At 35.8% G+C, this 23313-nt stretch overlaps 1 protein-coding gene across 8 annotated transcripts in view; it reads left to right on the top strand.

Moving 5' to 3' along the window:
• Positions 1-23313, top strand: part of LOC136844865 (TOG array regulator of axonemal microtubules protein 1) — a 697822-nt gene that overhangs the window by 581622 nt on the left and 92887 nt on the right. For 5 of the 8 annotated variants that reach the window (XM_067114112.1, XM_067114111.1, XM_067114110.1 and 2 more), the window contains 7 exons: positions 1020-1138; positions 1782-1995; positions 6220-6451; positions 8539-8670; positions 12284-12439; positions 16111-16260; positions 16436-16628. In XM_067114112.1, coding sequence (XP_066970213.1) covers positions 1020-1138; positions 1782-1995; positions 6220-6451; positions 8539-8670; positions 12284-12439; positions 16111-16260; positions 16436-16628 — 1196 coding nt within the window. The remainder of the gene's footprint in view (positions 1-1019; positions 1139-1781; positions 1996-6219; positions 6452-8538; positions 8671-12283; positions 12440-16110; positions 16261-16435; positions 16629-23313) is intronic. The other 3 variants (XM_067114114.1, XM_067114115.1, XM_067114113.1) reach the window with 1 other exon arrangement.

The raw sequence follows: 23313 nt of genomic DNA, 5'->3' as shown, positions 1-23313 counted from the left end.
CTCTCTCTCTCTCTCTCTCTCTCTCTCTCTCTCTCTCTCTCTCTCTCTCTCTCTCTCTCTATCTACTAACAGTGGATTGGAGTGCTTTCTTAAACCTTTCAATTATATATATATATATATATATATATATATATATATATATATATATATATATATATATATATGTATGTATGTATGTATGTATGTATGTATGTATGTATGTATATATATATGTGTATGTATGAATGTATGTATAAACTTTTACTGTATGCATGTGCAGTCTGCAGGGAATGTACCTGATCTTGAGTGATTATCTGTCATCATTTTGGTAACTTATTACCACAGCCAGATAAGTAGGAAGAATAGCCTACTGTTCTCTTGTGTCTGCATGTTTTATCGAGCTGCCTCAAGAACTGATTAACGGATTTTGTGAATGCTGGGACGAAATAGTCACTGGGTGACCTCTTCCTAATGATTAAATCTTCTTGTGGTCATCACTGAACATATGATGATTTGACGCCATGAAAACCTTGTCCGTTATTTATCAAGAAAGTATGAGGAGAAAATGTTTCGTTAGAGAGAATGGCAGAAGGTTATGGGGGGATCATGTAAACTGGCAATTTATTTTTGCAGTGTCTTGGCATACGCATACCCTGTACTGTATAGTATTATTATTATTATTATTATTATTATTATTATTATTATTATTATTATTAGGTACCTTCACTCTAGAAGTGAACCTTATAGAAAAGTGGGTCGAGACAGCAAGTCCCAACCTTGGGAACTTGATGCACTGTCCTCAAGCTCGGCCCAAAGTGCCTCCTTTCTACATACTTTTAGAGGTCTTATATTGAGAAGCTGGTCCTGGGTAGGGATATGACAAGTATTAACGTGCAGTTCGATGCCTGTAGACCGTCATTCTTACGCACAGAAAATGTATATGGGTACACATTGCCTTTTATTATTATTATTATTATTATTATTATTATTATTATTATTATTAATGAGAGTAATAATGTATCCTTTCGTGTTGTATGCAGGTCTCAGCGGGACACGCTCGCAGCTTTCAAAATCCCGGGTTTCGTCTCGGCAAAGCCCAGGGTATGAGAAGGACTTCCGGAATTTCGACTACGAGAGCGACTTCGAGACGGACGATGAAGTAAGCTCTCTCTCTCTCTCTCTCTCTCTCTCTCTCTCTCTCTCTCTCTCTCTCTCTCTCTCTCTCTCTCGTTTTGTTAGCCAGGATATCAGAGGTAAAAGTCCGCAGACTTTTGCGTTTTCTCTGTGGTTGACCTGTATTGGTACCCTCTGTGCTTAGGGGCACAATGCAGAGGCCGCCATCTGGCAGAGTCACACTTTTTCCATTCGGTAACTTGTATGGCAAGGGCTGGATTTCATTGTAAATGATTTCGGTGGGTTATCGGATGATCCAGGTTTGACATTTTGGGGACATTTTTAGAATGAGGTTGCAAAATTGGAGTGTCCTATGGTTCGCCCTTTCACTGAAACGTTTTTTAATGGTGAAGACTATAGCTTCACCATTAAAAAGCGTTCCAGTGAAAGAGTGAACCATAGGAAACTCCAATTCTCCTTGATTAATAATGATAAATAAAATTAAGAATGACAACTGAATGTGACCAATATTTTTCTCTATCTCTCTATGTGAAAACGAAAGCTAAAACTGAGACATCTGACCGTACTCATTGCAATCTCTCAAATCCATCGCCAGTAGATGAAATCTTAATCGGTTCGCAGTTTGAATGTTGAGTTGGGAAACCAATAATGTTTTTTTTATCGTATAGGATCATAACATCACAATATCCAACACGACGCTCTCCAAGATTAAGCTCTTGAAGAAGCAGAAGGAGAACATGAAGGAAGTGGAGAGACGGAGGCAGGAGAGGGACAAGAAGAAAATCCAAGAGGAAAGAGCGAGGAAGTACAGGCAGCTGGAAATCCAGCACAGTCAGAATTCCTTGCAACCATCCAAGCCCTCCAGTGGTGACACCCACTTAAGTAAGTTTCTGCTGTTTCGGTTTTATATAGCAGCGATCTGTGGTTGTTTAACTATCACTGTAACATCATTAAATTATTGTTTTTGGCTTTTTTTGTATTGCATTTTTCTTAGTTAGTTTGACAATGCTGGCATGATTGAGTGCTGTCTGATTCTTGGACGGTCTGCTGTTTGTTCGTTTCATTGGAATTTGATCAACTTTATATAATGGATAATCATGGATTTCTTCTCGGCATTTGATAACTTTTTGAAGAGTCATATGATTATGTTAAGTGTTTGATTTTGAACAACTGAAACGGTGATGGTAGCTCTGAACAGTTTGAGTCCAGTTTTCTTGAAGCTAACAACACTAGATATTTTGGGCAGTTTGTATACTTTTAGTGGCATCGCCATTTAATGGAAATATTTAGACATGCAATATAAAGTTGATTGCTAATTTTAAGTTTGCTGATAATGCATTTTCGTGTCTGGGAAATCTTGGTATATTATTAGAAGCACGCTTAAAATTCTTCGGCTTTACGATGTATTACAGAGGGAGTGAAACTAGATCAGAATTTCCATACGGACAGATTATTTATATCATTTTTCTGCTCGACTGCTCAACCTTTCTGCTTTATTGTGGTTGGTTATGTCGCCCATGTGCTGCTCAGGGGGTGCGTAGCATTTCAAGTCTATTTATGAAAATGCACAGACTTCATCACTAATAATGAAAGAACAGTTGTAGCTGTCAGTACGAGTGGCATTATTGATAGTTACAACTTGACTGATGCAACAAGCGGCCGGCACGGGGTGAGACCTGTTTTTGAGCTGCATTGCACTGGCGAAAGGAAAGTCTAATTGTTAAATATTTTCAGTTAAGCGGAGCCATGGTTGAAGTTTAAAATGAGTACATTAAGCATATTATTGATCTTCTTATTTTTTTTCTTGATTGGCGTGCGTATGTTCTCGACTAAAAGGTTTTGTTAAAAGTGTTACTCGCAGCAACGGTGGCAGTTATGACGTGTAATACAAGTGTTTTGCAAAGCGTTCTGTTATTTGAGTACTGTGTGCACGGTTTATAAGATAATGTGCGCAAACATACCTTTGTAAATATAATATGTGTTTTTTAGAGATGACCTTGTATGGTGCATCCTCTTTGAGGGAAATTTTATTCATAAAATTTTCTAGTGAACTTGTTACGAAGAATTTCCTTTTCTCATATCTCTGGTTCTTAAAATGTGTACAGTTCACAGTATTGCATACCACATATCACCGTAGTTTATAGTCTCGCACAGCTTTTAACTTAGTGGAATCTGTATCTCATTATGTTTTCATTAATCTAATTTAAGAGGATTTTTCCTTCTTAGCTTGCAGTAGCCATAGAGGTTTCGCCCACGTAATTCTCTCCTCAGCTTTAGCGAGCGCTTTGACGCTGACGAGGTTTTAACAGCAGAGCCTATATTGTAAACTTTCGGACTTGCAATTGTACTTTCGGACCATGTTGGCCTGGCAGTGGGTGGCAGTGACGCTGAAAATAAATTCCACGTAGTAATGTGGGTGATTCTGGGCGTCAGTCTTCCGGATAAACTCCATCTCCCTGAGGCGCGCGCGCGCGCGCACACACACACACACACACTCTGACTTGTGCTGTTTCATGGATCTTTGTAGTCAGACGTAACGCTTCACCTACCAACCTACCTGGAAGGTAGTTGCTATCGAGAAATTGTATTGAGGAAATTTATCGTTTTACGCCTTATTTTATTACAGTATGACCGTTGATATGTGCGTTCTTATTACTTATACCTATGTGAAAATGCTCTTCTTTTCATTATTAACAAATATTTGATTAAAAAATAGAAGGAGCAAGATATATGAAGAGCTGAATAGTACATTCTACCATGTCACTGAGGCCCCTGTCAGTACGGGCGGAGGTCCGGCTGGCGGCTGAAATATATTGATCCATTTTTTTTTTACTAAATTTTCCCACTTGATTGATTGTTTGTGTGTGTGTGTGTGTGTGTTTGTATTTGGGAATAAAGAATGCATGTTTATTAATGATTAAATCTGTTCATTGCACTTTTATTGTATAAGTATTTTACTATATATATAAAAGGACTCATGAAAATAAGCATTTGGAATAGGCGTGTTGCTAAAACAGCAACAGTAAACCCGAACAGTAATGTGGTTAATTGAATAACATCCTTTGTGTTTTACCTTTCTTTCTTGAAACAAAATATAACTGCACTTTGTGTTCATACATAAATTCAGGATTGTACAAGCACACACTATGCATACTTAATGAATCCCGATGAAGTATGTAGGCAAAAATTTGGAGTAAACAAATGCATGCACGATATTTGCTTACAGTACAAATGCGCTTAGATTTTACAGGACACTTACAAATACGCACATGTACTCATACAGATTTATGGATGTACTTTCTGTTTATTCTTGTTTGCACATAGAATTATAATTATGGATTTGTGAATGTTAGTTATACCTTTGAAGTGAGTCGGACAGTTTTTGTTATCAAAGTTATTATTTATCATGTTGCTAGCGTGTAAAATTCCTTAGAAACGCTTGTGAGAATTCGAAGTGGAGACAGAAAACGCAGTTTCATTTTATGACTAATTCTTATGATACATAATTTTCATGTTTTACTTCCAAAACCACGTTAACATTCGCCTACTGTATGTCTCTGTCTACAGTCTTTTTTTGTGTGTGTGTTTTTAAGTTTCCGAGCTTATAGCTTACACTAATTTTCAGTTGTATTAAAAATGTATTCACATTTTTCACCGACCTGGTGCTTAACTTTTAAGCCTAATCTCATAAGGCAGTGCAGTCCCTACTTGGGTAAATAATAACTTTGAAATTTAAGAAGGGAAAATATCCTGCAAGTGAGGTTCAATGCTTTGGTCTCGTGATCAAGTGTTGCAATCAATAACAACGAGTGCACCACTTGCCATCTGGTCCTTGACCACTTTGCTCGCTGGTCAAAGAAGTTTCGGTGCAGGAAGTAGGTCACTAAATCACTTGATTGCTAATGTTTTATTGGAGACTGCTCTTTTTAACCCCTACAGTGGATACAGTGAAGTTGATACATACATGTTTTATGACTGCGAAACTGCTTTATTTATGTGTAATTTTTCATTCTTGTCTGAACGCCATAGTTTCATTACAGCTTTGAACTTTTTCATTGTTTATGTATGCTGGCATATTTTTTCGCTGAAGGTACACAGCACAGAATAATCTTGCCTTTGTCTGTTAATCGTTCGAAGTCATTTTTACCTGTTGAAATTCTATTTTGTTTGATTAATTAGAGAGTTGTGTTGCTGGGCTGCATCTGGTATCAGGTTTAATACACACTTACAACTGGAGGGGGTGTTAACCATATAATGATTAGTCTCAAACTATAGACTGTGCCATAGTCCCTGTACCTTGATATCCCACATTCTTGGGTTTTAGTTCCAAATGTTTGTTAGTGCACTCTAAGCCACGGCTAAAAATAAATAAGCATAGCATAGTGCGTTTAAGTGCGCTAACAAGCAATTATATTTTTGGAATTCGGTTATTATTAGTTGCAAAAATTCCGTTTCTTTATTATTTATTATATGAACTTAGAAAGTTTTCTGACCTTGTTGTATACTGTATACTGTACTCGGTTTTACAGCTTTTATTCTTCCTCACACTTCGTTCCACTATCACTTATTTGCTGGAAGCTTGCTCAAGTTCTTAGGCCTTTCACTTGTTCCATAACGTATGCCTATTATGATTAGCATTACTTTGAAGAGTTTTATTTCTCACTCCCGATAATGGAGAGTTTTATTTCTCACTCCCGATAATTACATCTTCAAACGATTATTTGAATACAGATTTGTGTTAAGTACTGCCTCGAAAACATTCATTATGTTTATATATTTTTGACTTGCACAGGTTGTTATTGACCTTTCGTTCTTCGAGGAAGGGACAAGCAACTCCATAGCGTATACGATTTAGAAGCGCTTTCAGTCTTTCTTGGTGTCGTCGCGGAGTTTAATCAAACCGTTGAGTCCAGTTTATAGATTCTCATATCATAAGGCTCATCGTTTATCTAATAGGAAATGTATGAGCAGTTTTTTGGAATATAATTTTTTTAGAACAAAAACTTTAGAAGGTTGTGATTACAGCTGATGGCCGTAGTCGTTGTGACACCAGTTTACGAAGTTTAATCCATCATTTTTGTCATATTTATTTCCAATTTTTCGCAGTTGTAGGACCCAACGTAAGTTACAAGGGTCGAAGCCCGGAAGCTAGTCCTCTACACAGTTCTAATCCTTCTCAAGAGGAAAGTGCACCCCGTCAGCCATTTTCACGAGCTATGCCTAAAAGTAAGAGTCACAATAGTAACCTAAACAAGAGCCTTGGACCTCCAAATAAGGAGAAGAGACACCGATCTCTGGAGAGACGTATCAGCCCTCAAAATGCCAGAGAAACCTTCAGGTATATCATTTGGTTTAGTCTTTTATTCTGTTTGCAAACCAGCTCTTTGTTGTACAAAAATTCTTTGTATGATAGCCTGTTCTTGGTAAGCATGTTTTGTTTTTGTGAAGTAAAGAAAATGACTGAGTCAGATTAAGGTATTATCAGTCATTGGGAAGGATTACCTGCCACCAAAAAGTGTTGATGGCGTATTTATTTGGAGATTCGTTGAATGTGGTGTCTGGAGGGAAGCAGATAAAAATGAAGAATGGAGAAGATTACCGCAAGTTCGAAAGTGCCCATAGCTATGGATGTGATGATGCAAGGTTTAAGAAAGGAAAGGCATGAGGAGCTGGTGGGATTACCAGCGAGATGCTGTAGTATGCGAGTGAGTGAGGGGCTAACCTGTGTATGTAAGGTAAGTCTGTATGAGGGAAAGCTACTAAAGGAATGGCTGAGAGGGATACCAAAATTGATATGAAAGGTTATTTGTTATGTGTGAGTAAAAGTTGGTATGACAGAAGTAAAGTATGTAGAACATTTATACAGGAGAATGACAGTGGTCGTGTGAGGTTTTGAGAGTAGGGCGTGTTGTACTTCAATGGCTTTGATATATTTTCATGGTTGGGTGACGAGACGAGTCAGGGAAAGACTGGGAAATGTAGGTGCAAAATTTTGGGATGAGAAAAAGGGTCATGAAAGTAGTTTGCAGAGGTTGATGTTCACTAATGATGGAGTGTTAGCAGTAAGAAAGAAAAGCAGTAGAGGATTGTGAAAACGTTTGGAAGTGCATGTAATTGGACTGTCATAAGACTTAATAGAAATCTGGAAGGTTGAACACTGAATATTAGTGTGGATGGTAGAAGAGTAGTTGTTGGTTTACATAGGCTTTTTAGAGTAAATGTAACAGATGATGGTAGAATGAAAGAAGTGTATTTTGTACTTATTAGGTTTAAAGAAAAGAGGGCGGTCCATTGAAGCGTACCTTGTGATGTTTAAAGGTGTTTTTTTTTTTTAGCCCTATCTTTGATAAAATTGTGGTGCAAATTCTGAATGCAAGCAACAAAAAAGTTGGAGATGTTGAGATGGATAGGTTGCCTAATATAAGTAGAATACGAAAAGCTATAAAGGTGAGAATGTAGATATAGCTAAGATGTGATAAGAAGATTCAGTGTTCCGCGGTTGTTTGGACACATGGAGAGACTGGAAGACGGCGGCAGAATGGTGAAAACTGTGTCATTAGCAATTTACGGGAGGAAGGGGAGCATTGGCGATATGAGCTGGAAGATGTATTAGAAGGGAAAGGCTTTAATTTCTAGGAAGTGCAAGAACATTTGCAATGTTTTCAGGATGGTTGACATTTTGGTGATGTTACTGGGAGCATTGATTGGGCAGGTAAAGGATGAATATGGCGGTGGCAGTTGTTTTTCGCTGGATCAACAATTATTAGGGTGAAAAGGAAGTCTAGAGTTCTATGAAATTGTCATACGCTGTACTGTCATTTCCTACATATTGTTATGAAATATATTGTAAATCCTCAGTGCAATTCACTATGCAATTACTAGGTGGCTGAAAAAAAGTTAATTAGTAATACCACTTAAAATCTTTTGTACATTAATATACCTGTATGTAATTGCTATTATGTTATTTATTTTAGGCTGTACTGACATGAATTCCCAGAATATGTAGTTGTGCTACATACAAGTCATTTCGATTAAGCTTAGAAGTATATATACATTTAATATTCTAATACAGATTAATGTGATAAAGTAAATCATGTATTATATAGACATTGGCTGATGATCAGGTAATGGGTTAAAGCCTAAAGCTTTACTTGGTGTTCTAAGCTGTACCATTACAGCGTATTACTTACCTCAGTAGAGTATAGCGTTTTTTTAGGAAATGCAATATGTATTGCTTCTTCACTTGGTGTTTCCTCTCCATCATATTTATTAATGGTTCAGAATGGACTCTTTACGGTTGATTCATCTAACACAACACCGAACCTAGGTTGTAATATTATATTCGATTACTTGACAAGTTTTTCTCTGCTGAACTGGATTCCTTTAGGTTAATGTTTCATGCCAAGTATTTACAATGTTTTTCAGGACACCTCAGTTAGTCAGAAGAGGTCAGCCTCCTGGAGGAAACACTGGGAATAGTGGCCTTAACAATAGTTTAGGCAGCAGTAACGGCTCAAATTCCTTTTCCCGTCGTAACTACAGACGTCCTACAGAAAGGTAACGATACTGAAAAGCCTTTTTCTTTTCTGTTTTCATTATTTTTATTATTGGCCAGTCACAGAATTAAAATCACTGTTCAAACACCTATAGCTTCTATTTTGAAAGCTTTACTTTTTACTGCGATATGATTCCTCATTTGCATTAATTAGATTTATGCTGTAGTATTATCAGGCTTCTACTTTTCGAATTCTTCACTTTTCTTTTATTGTCCTTTCAAGTGCCTCGAGAATCAAGTCTCTTCTGCTGCGAGCTACACTTGTAACATGATAGTACCTGGTTGTGAACTAGTTCTACTTAGTCATACCTCTATGTGTCTGATGTGGCCTGTGATTTAAAAGGATATTGGAATTATGGTTTTTCTAGCAAGCGCACGTCAATTGTTACGCTGTCTGACCTTGATTCATTTCATATTGTGATTTTCAACAGAATATTTTAAAATCATTTTTGTCCAGTTTAATCTAAATTTTGTCTTTTACTAGATCATTTTCATGGTACATTTTACAGAGCATAGGGAAAGTATGGTAATTAAAATATAGGTTTACAAGGCTTCACAGCGGTCAAAACACAGATAATTAAAGTTTCATAAAGGTGATATACATTGCTTTAAAAATACATAAATACGGTAAACTGAAAATAGAGAGTGAAGAGGCCAAGCTGCCGCTATTTAGTAGCTCAGGATGTCATCTCATGAAGTGGAATCGGTTATCCGAAGTCCTGAAATGAACTAAATGAGGACAACTTGTCCTTTTCTGTCATTTATTTTCAGCTCACTGAAAATACAAAATATATGTTTAGAATCTACTGGCCATGTTTTACCAGATATGTATGTAATTTTTAAAACCCACAATGCCATCTTAACTTCGCGATGTCTTCACATTTTGAAAATGCTTGTCCCTAATAATCCTATATCAAAATGAAGGAACTATATATATCATCTTGATACAGTTTCATTTCTTTTATTTTTTTGTTATTGTTATGAATTTGTAACCTTGTATTTTCACTTCCATGCTATACCATGCATCTACAATAGAAAGCCTGTGGCCTGATGTTAAATGTGGGGCTGGCATACCTTTTGTCCACTTATTACAGATGAGCCCGTGGCCACATGGATTATTGCGACAGTAAAGTGAATACCACACCAAATGACAAAAATGAAATCCACATGCTCTCTAAAACGCTCTACTGTTAGAGAATGATAATAGCTTTCCGTGGAACGCTATTAATGTCATTTAGGGTCATAATAGATAACCTGTAGTGAATACAGGGCACTCTATACCTGTGGATCATGTCCTTGAATCATGTAGAGATTACCAAAAATTTACTAAAATAATGTATCAGGCCACCACTTTTAAGACCAGTTATGCCAGCAGTGAGAAAGCTGTAAGTTAGCCAAATTTCACAATCAATTTTATGTCAAATGGAATATGCAATGTTGCGGAGATTAGAGATCTGTCCAAAACAGTTTGAAAACTGATTAAGTCTGGTTGAAGGACATCTTGTATGTTCTTATAAGGAAAATGACTTGAAGAATGTCGAAGAGACCTCAGGCCAATTATGTACGAAAGATATGTTGATGATGCTTTTGTAATATTTAAGGAGAAAACCATGTTATCAAATTCATTGAGAGACATCAAATTTATGATTGAAAAAGGCCAACGGTAACACTATTACTTTTTAAAATCTTTTGATAATGAAGGTCAACAAACTTAACTGTGACACTTATGTGGGTCATGGTGCAAAATTCAACTCTTAATGTACAATTGCCTTTTAAACTTATGCATTTTATACGTTTTTTCTAGAGCTTTTAAATTATGATAAAGTATCATACCACAGAAAAGCAGAATTTCACCCCCTTTCTTGAGATGTTGGGTTTACACTAGAAATATTTTGTACCTGGAATAAATGTTTCTCAAATAAAATTTGCTATGCAAGACCCAAAGCAGTAGCACCCTCAAAGGAAATCATGCAGTATATTTAGAAATAACTTGTAGACTCTAACCGAAAAATGGAATAAAGATTGCAAAAGATGTAATAAACATTGGTACAAGTAAACCTTTTCATTCTTAAATTTACTTTTGACATGTGTTCTATAGCAGTCATTATATGGCAGTTTTTACAAATATATATATATATATATATATATATATATATATATATATATATATATATATATATATATATATTATATATATATCTATATATATATATATATATATGTACAGTCGACCCGGTATTTATGGGGATGCGTACAACTAACCCCGCATGAATAGCTCAAATCCGTGAATACTTAAAAACCCCCTAAAAACACTTATAACTGCCTATTTTGATGGCTCAAAACGCCAAAAAAACTAAAAATGCTTATACCTGAATATTTTATTAGCTTTATCACAAAAACTGCATTTAGTCATGAAAATTATATGAAAATACAGTAATTTATGAGTTTTCCACTAATGATATGTATATATGATCCACAGAGAAACCTGCAAATAGGTGGTGAAGCTCAACTGAATATTATATGTCAATATATATATATATATATATATATATATATATATATATATATATATATATATATATATATATATATATATATATATATATATATATATATATATATATATATATATATATATATATATATATATATATATATATATATATATATATATATACAGTATATATATATATATATATATATATATATATATATATATATATATATGTATATATGTATGTATATATATATATGTGTGTGTGTGTATGTATGCTCAGTGTGAGTGATAGCGGCTTGTGTCTACAATAACTGGACAGAAGTTATGTTTGCCATTTCATTCAAATATCATGTCACATGTATTCAGCTGTTGGTCAAGGGATGAACTAAATAGCTTCCAAATATTGTTCAGAACTAAGACTGTAAAAGAAATAGATAACTGAATTCATATTTATTAAGAATAACCTTCAGAACTAAACAAGGATAACTTGGTCTATTAGCTATCTGTTTTTTAATGGCTTTTGTGTACTTTTTTTTTTAAACAACGCGTATTAAATTGGATAAAATGGTTCCAGTGTTTAGGTGCATATTGATTGATTGATTGATTGTGGTCCTTATATTGGTCCTTATCTTGTTATAAAGATCATAATTTTATGTAACTGTGTTCAATACAAAATGATCCCTAAGGGCCGGGTACCACTTACAGTGTGCCTTGCGGAGCAGACTGTGGATGATGATAGTAGTACTTTGCATTATCCCTTTGCCCCCAGCGGCGTTATTTTCGACCTTTTACCCTTCCTCTGTTCCCTGTGGCCTCTTCGTACTGCAACCATATTCTATTTCTTTATTTGTATTTTTATATTTGCCTATATTTTATATGTTATGGAATGTCAGTTCTGTAATTAGATTTGCATGCTTAGTAATATAGTAGACTTAATTACGACATTACTTTTGAATGTTAGAGTACCTAAATCCTTTCAGTTACTGTAGATAGTGCCTTATGTAAATATACTGTCTGTTTGTGTTCATAAGTTATTGAATTTAATTTTATTGCATGCAGTTTATTTACTTAATATCATAATTGAATCATACATATAAAACTTGTCATGGACAAAAAAGGAAAACCTACAAAGCTGAAGTCCCTGAGAAGCGAGCAGCAATTCAGCCCACTCACAGCGTTGAACCGCACTCGGCCCCAGAGCGAATAGGCCCAGTGGGGCAGCAGCGGCCTCAGCTCAAGCATCATTTAGCTCCTCAGATGAGCGCAGAATCCAGGCTAGTTTCAAGTTGCAAACTTTTAAAAGGAGTGGTCTTTCATCTTTGATTAATTGCATGACTGGCTTTCATTATTGATTTATTGCATGACTGGTACTTGATGGTTTTCTTGAGCATTGTTGCTTGGTTACAGGATATTTTGCTGTATACTGGAAGTATACGAAACTTTTGTTCATATTCATCCCTTAACCATTTTTACAGTTTTTGTATATTATGCTACGGTTACATTTTTATTAATATTGGTCCCCTTCACACAATGGTATACATTTGGACTTTGCATTTTATGATATTTTCAGTAAATTCCCTTTTATAATATTTTCAGTAAATTCCCTTTTATGATATTTTCAGTAAATTCCGTTTTATGATACTTTCAGTAAATTCCGTTTTATGATATTTTCAGTAAATTCCGTTTTATATTTTCAGTAAATTCCGTTTTATATTATTTTCAGTAAAATTCCCTTTTATGATATTTTCAGTAAATTCCGTTTTATATTTTCAGTAAATTCCGTTTTATATTATTTTCAGTAAAATTCCCTTTTATGATATTTTCAGTAAATTTCTTATAATGTCTTTTAATCCTTTTTTAAATACAGTGTGTTTCACTCAGTTTATTTTTCTTCAGTAGAGTTTCTTTGGGAAGTATTTGACAGTAACTGGATTGATTTCTTTGTTGGCAAGGCAATAATAGTTTTTATGTGTACTATAAAGTAGGGGAAAACAGAATAATAACTGCTGAAAATAGGGAAATACATCAATAAACTGTAGTTTGGACAGTTGTACCGAAGTTTATTTAGTTCGTATTTACAATAGTGCATTGTCCCTTTGTATAGCAAGTAGGGAACTTGTGTTATCATTATGCTTCCCTCCATGACTGACGTGATTCAGAGTCCCTCTTAATTGATAAACAAAATCTGTCAGTACTTTTATTCCCATTACATGCTCTTACTCGATTGGATCTTTAGCCTCATTATGACCCCTTGCTACATTCATTGAGCTGCTAAGCTTTGTTACAAACTGTAGATGGTTAAGCTGAATTCTGTCCTTTCCAGCAAGGATATACAGAAGGAACTTTTCAGGTGGACACTTTGTTTCCCTACCTTATTTTGAGAGGCGATATGACTGGTAGATTGCATTTTTTTTTTTATAAAATATATTGTCAGGCACGAAGTGGCGTGGCGTTACGGTGATTGCTTGGAGTGTGTAGTGTTTTAATAATTTTGACAAGCTGCTTGATTTGTCTTGCACACTTTCTCAATAATGAAAAGTAATTATTTTAAAGGCCTTAAAATTATTTGACTATGTCTCTGAGCTCATCCAACTATCTTTAAAATTTGAAAATTTCCTTAACAGGTATGCATGAACAATCCTAGATTTGACGAGAGCTAAGCATGATTATAAATAATTAGTATAACATCAACTTGGACATAAGGAAATACCAAAGACACATTTCCTCGATATTATAATGTTGTGGAAATCTACACCTATACGTATATTGTACCCTTCTTGCGTGTCCCCTCTGTAAAAGCCCATATAATTTTTTTTTTTTCAAAACAGTATGTATGTTGTGTACATATGTACTTGTGCCTGTGTGTCTGCTTTGTCATGTCTGGTTGAGTGGCCACTTTCTATACTGTGGTCTTTCAAAAGTGAGTGAAATTTTACATTCATGTGCATTGATCGAGTGCAGTCGACAATTTTTATTTGAAGATATCATAATAGCCTTACAGAAGATACCAACTTTAAGGTTTCCAACATAAATCTCACATGTTATATTCTTTACAGCATTTCAGAGTAACGACTATTTTCACTCAGAGACGGCGCAAATTTCAAAATGACAAGGCCTAACTGTAATATGACTGGTATTTTGTCAACTGTTAAATTTTGGGTATATGATAATTGTGGTCAAGTAAATTCATTAAAAATTTATAAAAATCTCGGGTTTGCTCATTTATTACTGTAAAAATATACTCAAACATACATATTTGTTTATCAAGGCTGTAATACAGTGTATCTAATCTACTAATTCTGAAGATCAAAGCCTTTGAAAGCTAGTATGGGCCCCGGAACAGTAAGCATCAGACAGTATAGTCCTAAAGATTAGGCAATTTATTTACAGGACACTCACACGTACTAGTTGTAATAATACTGTGATGGCGGCGACTGAAACAGAAACTTGAAAAATACTACTTAAAATAACATGCATTTAAAAACTAACGAAAAAGACATTAGCCAAATTCTTTGGATAATGAATGTATTATTATGAAAACAAAACAATAGCTTAATGTTTGATCTACAAAATGAAATGCATGCTTGTTTGTGAATAAACAAACATTTAAAATATAATATATATTGAGAAATGTTTTTCCTTTTCGTGGCCCTCATAGATGGTCCTGGGATACATGCTCATCTATCATTGGGCCCTCTCCAGATTTTCTTGAATACAAATCAGGTTGTAATTCTTCACACTAGATTTATTAACAATAACTTGTAGCTTTTGTAATATTTAGTCTTTTACACTACCGTAGTCACACAGTGCAAAAGAATACTTTATGTTATTTCGATATATATTAGTGGTTTACTATTCACAGGTGTATTTTCAGGGACTTTAGTTGGAAAGCTTTAACAACTCCACGTGAGAAAATGAGCATAGTGTATATATAAAAATACGGCTAATAAGTACTAGCAGAATGTATAATTGACTCAGAGTTTGTCTTAGGAAAGGCATATTTGCCGTATTCAAATAACTGGATTTTTTAAAAGTTATCTTTCCTGTCAGAAATGAGTTCGTTTTCCATTTTTTATATTAGTCCTCTCTCTCTCTCTCTCTCTCTCTCTCTCTCTCTCTCTCTCTCTCTCTCTCTCTCTCTCTCTCTCATGCAATATGAGTATATTTAATTATATAATCTGCGTATGACATGTTTGTGTAAGTTCCTGCATATGAAATAAGAATGGAAGATTAAGAGAAAGGAAAAGCAGTTTATTGCTTTCGGAGCTCCTTTTGAACAGTAGGTTTTAACTTTGATTAAAATCACTCATAAAATGAGTGGGAATAGTTGTTTTGGACCTAGATCCCATTTCAAATGCATAGTCACCTTAGGTTGTTGAGGATCTTATATACAATGAACGTAATATTTGCCACTTTCCACTTAGAAAAATGGTTTTAAATCGTCAAATGATATGGGCACATGCAAAAACATTTGGACCTGAGGGATTTTGGCAGTCCATTTTCTAGAAGGTAAATTTATTTTCATTGGAAAATAATACTGCATATATTTAGTCCTCCAGTTTAAATTCATGGCTTAACAATTTGAAGTCACAAACCATTAAATCTGAATTTTGTCACTGAAGACAGCAACCTTGCAATTGTATACAGCATATCAAGATTCGTTATCAGCCTTTGGCAAGTTAATTCCTTTGCCATATCTTCCGTTTTTCTTATTAATTCAGTTGTCACTGTTTGTCACCTAATTTCGGCAGGGGTAATTCATTCTTTTATGCTGTGATGCGCTATCGATATTTTCTTTTAAATACGGTTTTTGTCTACATTACAGTACTGTACATTGTCTATAATTAGAATTCGGATTGTGGCAGACCGTTTCTTAAGCTAGGAACTCTCTGTTGCTTTTTAAAACCTTGTTAGCATTGATTGTAATCATGGCAACTTTCAACAGATCTTCTGATGATTTAAGCATGAGCATGGGATCATTGGGCATGAGATCTGCAAAACCAGCCTCCTCTTGCTTCAAGAATCACCTGGAACCGTTCCCAAATCCACAAGAAGCACTGAAAAATGCTCAGCAGCTTGTCAATGCTGCAGATTGGTGAGATTTTCAGTTTTGTTTCTTTGGTTTCTTGGCCCTAGATTGGTATTGAAGGGGACAGAATGAATCCCATTTTAGACAAACTCTTGGAAGTTGATTTAGAATTTGATGCAATTTTTTATACTAGGTTTATTTAATTTAAATTCGTGTAAAAGAAAATATTGTTATTTTGCAGGGAGAACCAGATGGAAGGCATCCAAGATATTGTTAGATTAAATGAACATCATGCGGAAGTCCTTCAGAGTGATTTGCATAGTGTAAATTTGGCGCTTCTCAAACAAGCCAAAAATCTTCGGTCACAAGTTTCTCGTGCCAGCATACAGGCTTTCACCAGGTTATTTGATAATCTACAAAGAAATATGGAACCGGTAAGTCGTCTGAAAGATTGTCGCTTGTGGTGGTGTGAAGTGTACGTTCTAATATTGCCCTTAAATTTTTTTCTGTTCATTGTACTTTATAATTCTCTGACAGTTCCTCCAAATATTAAAAAAAAAAAATATATCACAGACCCCTCAGTCCCCAAAAACCTTCAGAGTAAATTTCTGATGCAATTTTGTCCCATTGGATACTACGTGGGTTGGCAACCTTATAAGCCATAGTGCCAGTACAAAATAATACAGTACAACCTTATGTGGCAGCTGGATCTGATCATGCAAACTGCACCCAGTACTTAATGACAAATGAAACTATACATAAATGTTATACATTATAAAATATTACTTTTTACTTGTAGATAAGTGTTAAAACACCTGGAAAAGGTATATTAAAAACAGCAACCTTTACTAAGGATTAAGATGAGAAGAAATAGAGGATAAAATTGCACATCCCTGGTATGATTAAAAAGCAGTTATGATCAGATAAAAAATGTGTTCACCTAATGTTGTTCTTTTGAGCCACCATTAATCTTTTTGGTATGGATGTGGATACCTTGAGCTCACACAGCCCTCTGTTGTGAGTTGGCTATGTTAGGGACCAAGGAAGGGCTTCATTTGTGAAAATATCTGTTCTCATAAATAACCTTTGAATGCTACATGGTTGTCTTACCAGTGAAGAGCGGACTAGTACAAAGTACGTTTAAAGTCAAATATCAAGTCCAACTTGGTATATAACACAGTATACCGGCACCTAATACTTTTCAAGACGGTGCAGGAGAGAAAGAAAGATTACAGTAATCTATTCACCTTCTTTCATTTTATATCAAAGCCAGTCTTTAGTAAAGTGAAATATCCATGGCAACCATCTGTAAAGAGAGAATTATAATGAAATTATCTAAATATAGTGTATATAAAGTAAGACAAAAAAATTATAAAAAAAAGTCATTATTTTAACCCATGAAAAATAAGATATCATACTATGTCACAACTTCCAGATCATAGATCTTTCATCCTCTCATGTTAAGCATCTAAAAAGGTCACAGCCTTTAAAAGAGTATTTACTAAACTAATAAAAGTGCATATGAATCCTAGCCAAAATTCATGAGAAGCCGTAATTCATAACTAAAATTATATTTATTGATAGACATAGGGTTTCTTTCAATAAATTCATTAAAAATTTGTTGTTAACAAGCCGAGAGAAAACCATTATGGATCATTTTATTAACAAAAGCTGGCAGTTGAATTAATGTGTATATATATATATATATATATATATATATATATATATATATATATATATATATATACTATATATATATATATATATACACACACACAAGCAATCTCTCGATTATCCGATTAATAGAGCCAAGGCCCTTTTGGATGAGGTCAAAATTCAGAGGAAAGTCCAAATAAAACTCTACGGGAGTAAAATGACAACTCCTTGCCCTCACTTCCCCTACCTTGTCCATACTGCATAAATTTAAACACTCATTATGCTTGTAAACAAAAACCATCATACTTTGAACTGAAACCTTGATGCAAAAGGCAATTATCTACTTAGTTTCCCTTTTCTGTAATAAAATATACTGTATAGATACACTTGACAAAAAAGTGCAAAATTTATTTTCTCCCATATGCACCATAAAATACAGTAGGTTACAATACTTATAAGAATGAGTATCACTTCCTTTTTCATAATGCCCAAACCCATTATACGACACTCTTTAAAATATATCATACACAAAAAAGCAAACATTTTTTTTTCCATTTTGCCCAAACACAGACTTTAAAATACACTACATACATAAAAAAGCAAAAATTTTTTATTTCGCCCAAACACTGTCTTTAAATACATTGTACAAAAAAAAAAAACATACAAATATAAAAATACTTTCCTCTGTCACTTACCTGTGTGCACTGCCCTTAGTGCTTACAATGGCCGAACTTTTAAAAACTTGTGAGGAGGTTTACGAGTCCTCCTCCACCCCATTGTCCAGCTAAACTGGACGACTGGCATCTGTTTCCTGTGCCTCCTGTGACTCCTAGGAGACATCAAGTAGTGAAGTGGCCAGAAGAGGTGTAGAGGAATCTAGAGGGTCAGGGTCATCAGAGTGGGGCAGCAACACATCAGATTCTTGGCTCAAGGAGCCCTGCATATCGATGAAGGCTGCAGACATGCTCGCCTCCAGTTCTAGGCTGAATGTCCAAGTTACCAAATAATTGGATAGCGATGGGCTTGGGTGCGCGGGGTTTGGATCTGAAGAAGATGTCGAGGGTACTTTGACAAAACGTACAATTCTGCTTTGCAATAAAATTCAATCAAAACTCTCGCACGTCCATGGCCCTGGGGTAGTTGTTGGGGTCGATGTTGGTGTTCTCCAGGATCTTGAGACACATCCTAGACACCTAGACCATGCATGTGTGTTTGTACGAGGACACTTGTTGTGAAACAACCTCATCATCGTCGTCATCATCGTCTTCTTCAAGCACTTCCTCGCCAATAGCAGCAACTGCAGCAGCTATCTCTCGTACATCATTCTTGGGAACGTCGTCACCTCCAGTCGCAAGTTGGGCACAGAAGTCGTCAACTTCGAACTCTTGGGGTCCATCATGCACTCTTCTCCAGTCAGCATACAATTCCAGGTGTAATTGAGGGTCTGTAAGGTGATGTCCCTCCAAGCGGATTATAGATGGCAGGCTTCAGCAAATAACTTCGAAAATCCTCAAGCATCTGTTTCCCCCATGTATCCAAGCTTTGCTCCTTCTCCTCCTTGTCTTCCAACATTACCATCACCTCCAGGAGCTTCCTTAAATACAGCCGTTTCAGTGCAACGATAACACCTTGATCCATTGGCTGAATGAGTGCAATCGTATTAGGAGGCAAAAGTATGACCTAAATACAACCTTTGTCACCAACCAAGTGGGTTGCATTAGGACAAGCAGCCGCATTGTTCATGAGAAGCAAAGCCTTCACCTTATGTTTAGCAATGCCAAGGTCTTGTGTCTGATGTTGAACAACCTCCAACAAAAATTAATATGGGACCAATCAGTTAAGATCTTGTAGTGAACCAGGCCTTCACCGAATGATACCAAATCACTGAAAGCCTATCCATCATCCCACACAGGGCACATGTTTGCTTTGTATGTCTAACTACAACTAGTTCGAATGATGTCTACCAGTACCATTTGCACATAACAAAGCAGACATGCATTTCTTGGAAAGCTTTTGACCAGGTAAATTCTTTTCCATCTCATTAGCCAAGGTGTTAGTAAGTAGCAACAGAATTAACCAGATTTTTCAGCGTTGTAGATTTTCCCAGTAAGTAGCATTAGAATACAGTAAACCAGTTTTGCCAGGGTTATAGATTTATCCTAAAACAAGGACTTCTTTGCATACCAAATCTCGCAGTATCTGGCAAAATTCCCTTATTCCCCCCCCCCTCAGAAGAACCCAAAGCTTAGCCATGATTCTTGTTAGAAATCCAATGCTGAATCTTGAAGCAAAACAGTTAACTCTCGGATACCTTGCAGTCCGCAACCTTACGGAAGCCAGCATATTTTTTAGCTGCAGCCTTCATTCCAGCACAGCACACATTCACGCCAACCACCCCTTTAGTGATGAAACGATATCAAGGTCAACTGCTTAAAGTCCTCATGATGGCCTTTTGCCATGACCCAGCAGGCCTGACTCCTGGACGTAATCTTCGTGAAGTCCATCATGTACTAATTCAGCTTATCCTGGAAAGTCTTGATATCATGCAAGGTTGACCATGCAATGCCGTACTAGTCCATTACACGGCCAGTAAACACCCCACATCAATTCTTGCAATGATTTCAAGCTGCTTCTGCAGTGTCAGGACCTTCCTTGCCATCTTAGGACAAGGTGGGGCCATGCAAAAGATACACAGCATCATACACAACACTAACAGTACCTGCAATGCTGCAGGCACTGCAACAAGAGCCAAGTGGTTAGGGGTAAGTATTGCTTACAATGAACACTCACGAAAAGGTTCCTAACAGCAACTAGTCACCCACGACTATATAAAGAGGGAAAATTGTCTTTGATACCAAGTGCATTGATACTTTCAGATGTAGCCAATTAGAGAAAGACATGTTTTTGAAGCATATGCCTGTCAGCCATTAAAAAGCAAAAAACCACAATGACGTGTAATGATGTATGCATTTCTGCTGTGAGGTTTAAGAAAACAGGTCTGGGTATGACTGATTTATTTCTCGGAAACCAGGTACACATTGAGGAATGCGGATTCCCATGTCACGCATTTGGACAAGAATTTGCATTTGTTAGATGACATATAAATGAGAATAATTTGCGTTACAATAAACATACAAAGTAGTTACACACATCCGCGGAAAGGCCGGACAATAATGCGTATGGAGAGATACATAAAAAATATGAAATAATAACAGGTAATATACATGGCATGATTAATGCAGAAATGAGGCGTTTGACGCCTTCACACCACCAATAGTGGGAAAGCTTACAAAAACACGAGCATTTGTCCACCCATGCACCTTCTACCATATGCTGTTAAACTGATGAGGTATCCGTGTCAGCCAGTAAAAAGCTGTAAACAAAGTGACGTTTCATAACGTGTTAAGTGTCGTCGTGCTCTTAAGACAATAAAAGTGACGAAAGCTCATGCTTTCTCACAACCTATTTTGCTTTGTCATTTTTATTAGTTTTTCATAATTTTTCGGGTCATCATTATTTTATGCAGTAACAATTACTGTATGCCAAAACACCAAGAAATAAAAAATGAGAAATGATAGGGGAGAAAGGAACAGTAGGTGTGTGTACTGTTAGTGTGTTTGTGTTATAGGCTTTACATATGTAGGCGAGTTTCTTAGCGCGGTATCAGTTGATCACGCTCATTTTTTTTTGCATTGTGCATAATTATTTCTTTACAAGTTACAGTACAGTACTGTAATATCCTTGAATAAAATGTTGAAAAAGCATAAAAGTAAAAAAGCATAAAACAAGCTCTGATTAAATCAAGCACTTGCCTACCCCACTCCACCCATCCACACTTTATTCCTAAACTCTACCCCCCCACAATCGGGAAAACTTTCTCCGGCCACCCAGCTTCTAAAACAACCCTCTCTCTGGATGAATCTTCCCATGGTGCCCAACCTTCTCACCTCCCCCACATTGGAAACCTCCCCAACCTCCACACCCCGCAACCCCTTCTCATAGTAAGCAGTGTCACCAACAGTTCCATAGACCCACCCAGCATTGCCAATCATCAGCAAGTGATTTTTTTCATTTTTTTTATTATATATATGTGTATATAAGTATATATATATATCTTTGGTCCCTAGGGTTCAGTTGTGTCTGGAGGTTTGGATAAAGTGAAATCGAATAATCGAGGAATTACCATATTATATATATAGCTGAGTATATATATATATATATATATATATATATTATATATATATATATATATATATATATATATATATATATATATATATATATATATATATATATATATATATATATATATATATATATATAACTCGTAGGCATCCAGGGACTCATTACAGCTGATAGTTTATTCCTAATGCCGACGTTTAACAACTACATTGTTGCATTTTCAAGGCTGAAAAACAGCGAGCTGACTCAATAATTAATCATAAAAATATTTATTACAACAGCTGATTAAAAACACTACAGTATTGTCTCATTTAAAATGCTAATTCTTTTAAAAATATCAGAGGCACCATGACACTAAAAGAAGGACCTACCCAGACGGGAGCTAAAACAAGACTATTGGAAGGAGAGAAAGATACAAATTAAAACACAAATAGATAAAAAGGAGAAAACAAGGTAACACTAAGGCAAATAGGACCATCAAGCAATAAACAACTGAGTGGATGATGTTTGGGTGTTCAATGATGGAACTGTTAATTTTATCATTATGGATTCTAAGGTTGTTAAGTCACTGTCTTTTTGTGTTTGTCCTATTATTCGAAAGTCTTTGTCATCTATGAGTGTTTTGCATAATTTTGAATGATTCCTTATGTTGGATTGTTCTGGGTTGGGCAATCTGCTCCCGGTTCGGAAGCTAACTCCTCTATGGGCGTCTATGCGTACCCTCATCAGTCTTTTGGTACATCCAACGTAAGTCCCCTGGTTACACCTGGGGCAAGTATACTTGTAAACGACGTTGGATGTAAACAACGGACTAACTTTGTCCTTGAGCTTGAAAAAGGACCCGATGGTGCAAGGATTTGGGGGGATTAATTTTAGGTTCAGTGCAGGCATTTCTTCCTAAAATTATCGTCATATAGGTTTGGGAACGTTGCAAACATTTTCATTTTCTGAGTTCGTGGTTGTGATTTCTTCACTCACCCTTATCCATACCGACGCCTTCTTGGTATAAGAAGGCGCTCGATCTGGGGGGTAGTAACCCCAGCATTCCTGATAGCTTTTTTCTCTGGTATATTTAGCAATATTTATACCTAGAAATTCGTGCAAGAAAGGAATTTCACCGGGTGACACAGGGCCTCCCTCAGAAATAGATTTTTCCTTTGTCAAAATCCCTTTTTTGTACCGTGTGGATGGCCGTGGGTTTTTTCATTTTTTGATTTAAAAACCTGTTTAAAGCCCTGAAAAAGAGCTTTTGAGGAAAACAGTTGTTTTTTAATTAGCCAG

The sequence above is a fragment of the Macrobrachium rosenbergii genome, chromosome 13 (assembly GCF_040412425.1).
Source record: "Macrobrachium rosenbergii isolate ZJJX-2024 chromosome 13, ASM4041242v1, whole genome shotgun sequence".
Classification (NCBI taxonomy): domain Eukaryota; kingdom Metazoa; phylum Arthropoda; class Malacostraca; order Decapoda; family Palaemonidae; genus Macrobrachium; species Macrobrachium rosenbergii.
This window is presented reverse-complemented; position numbering and strand designations above follow the sequence as displayed.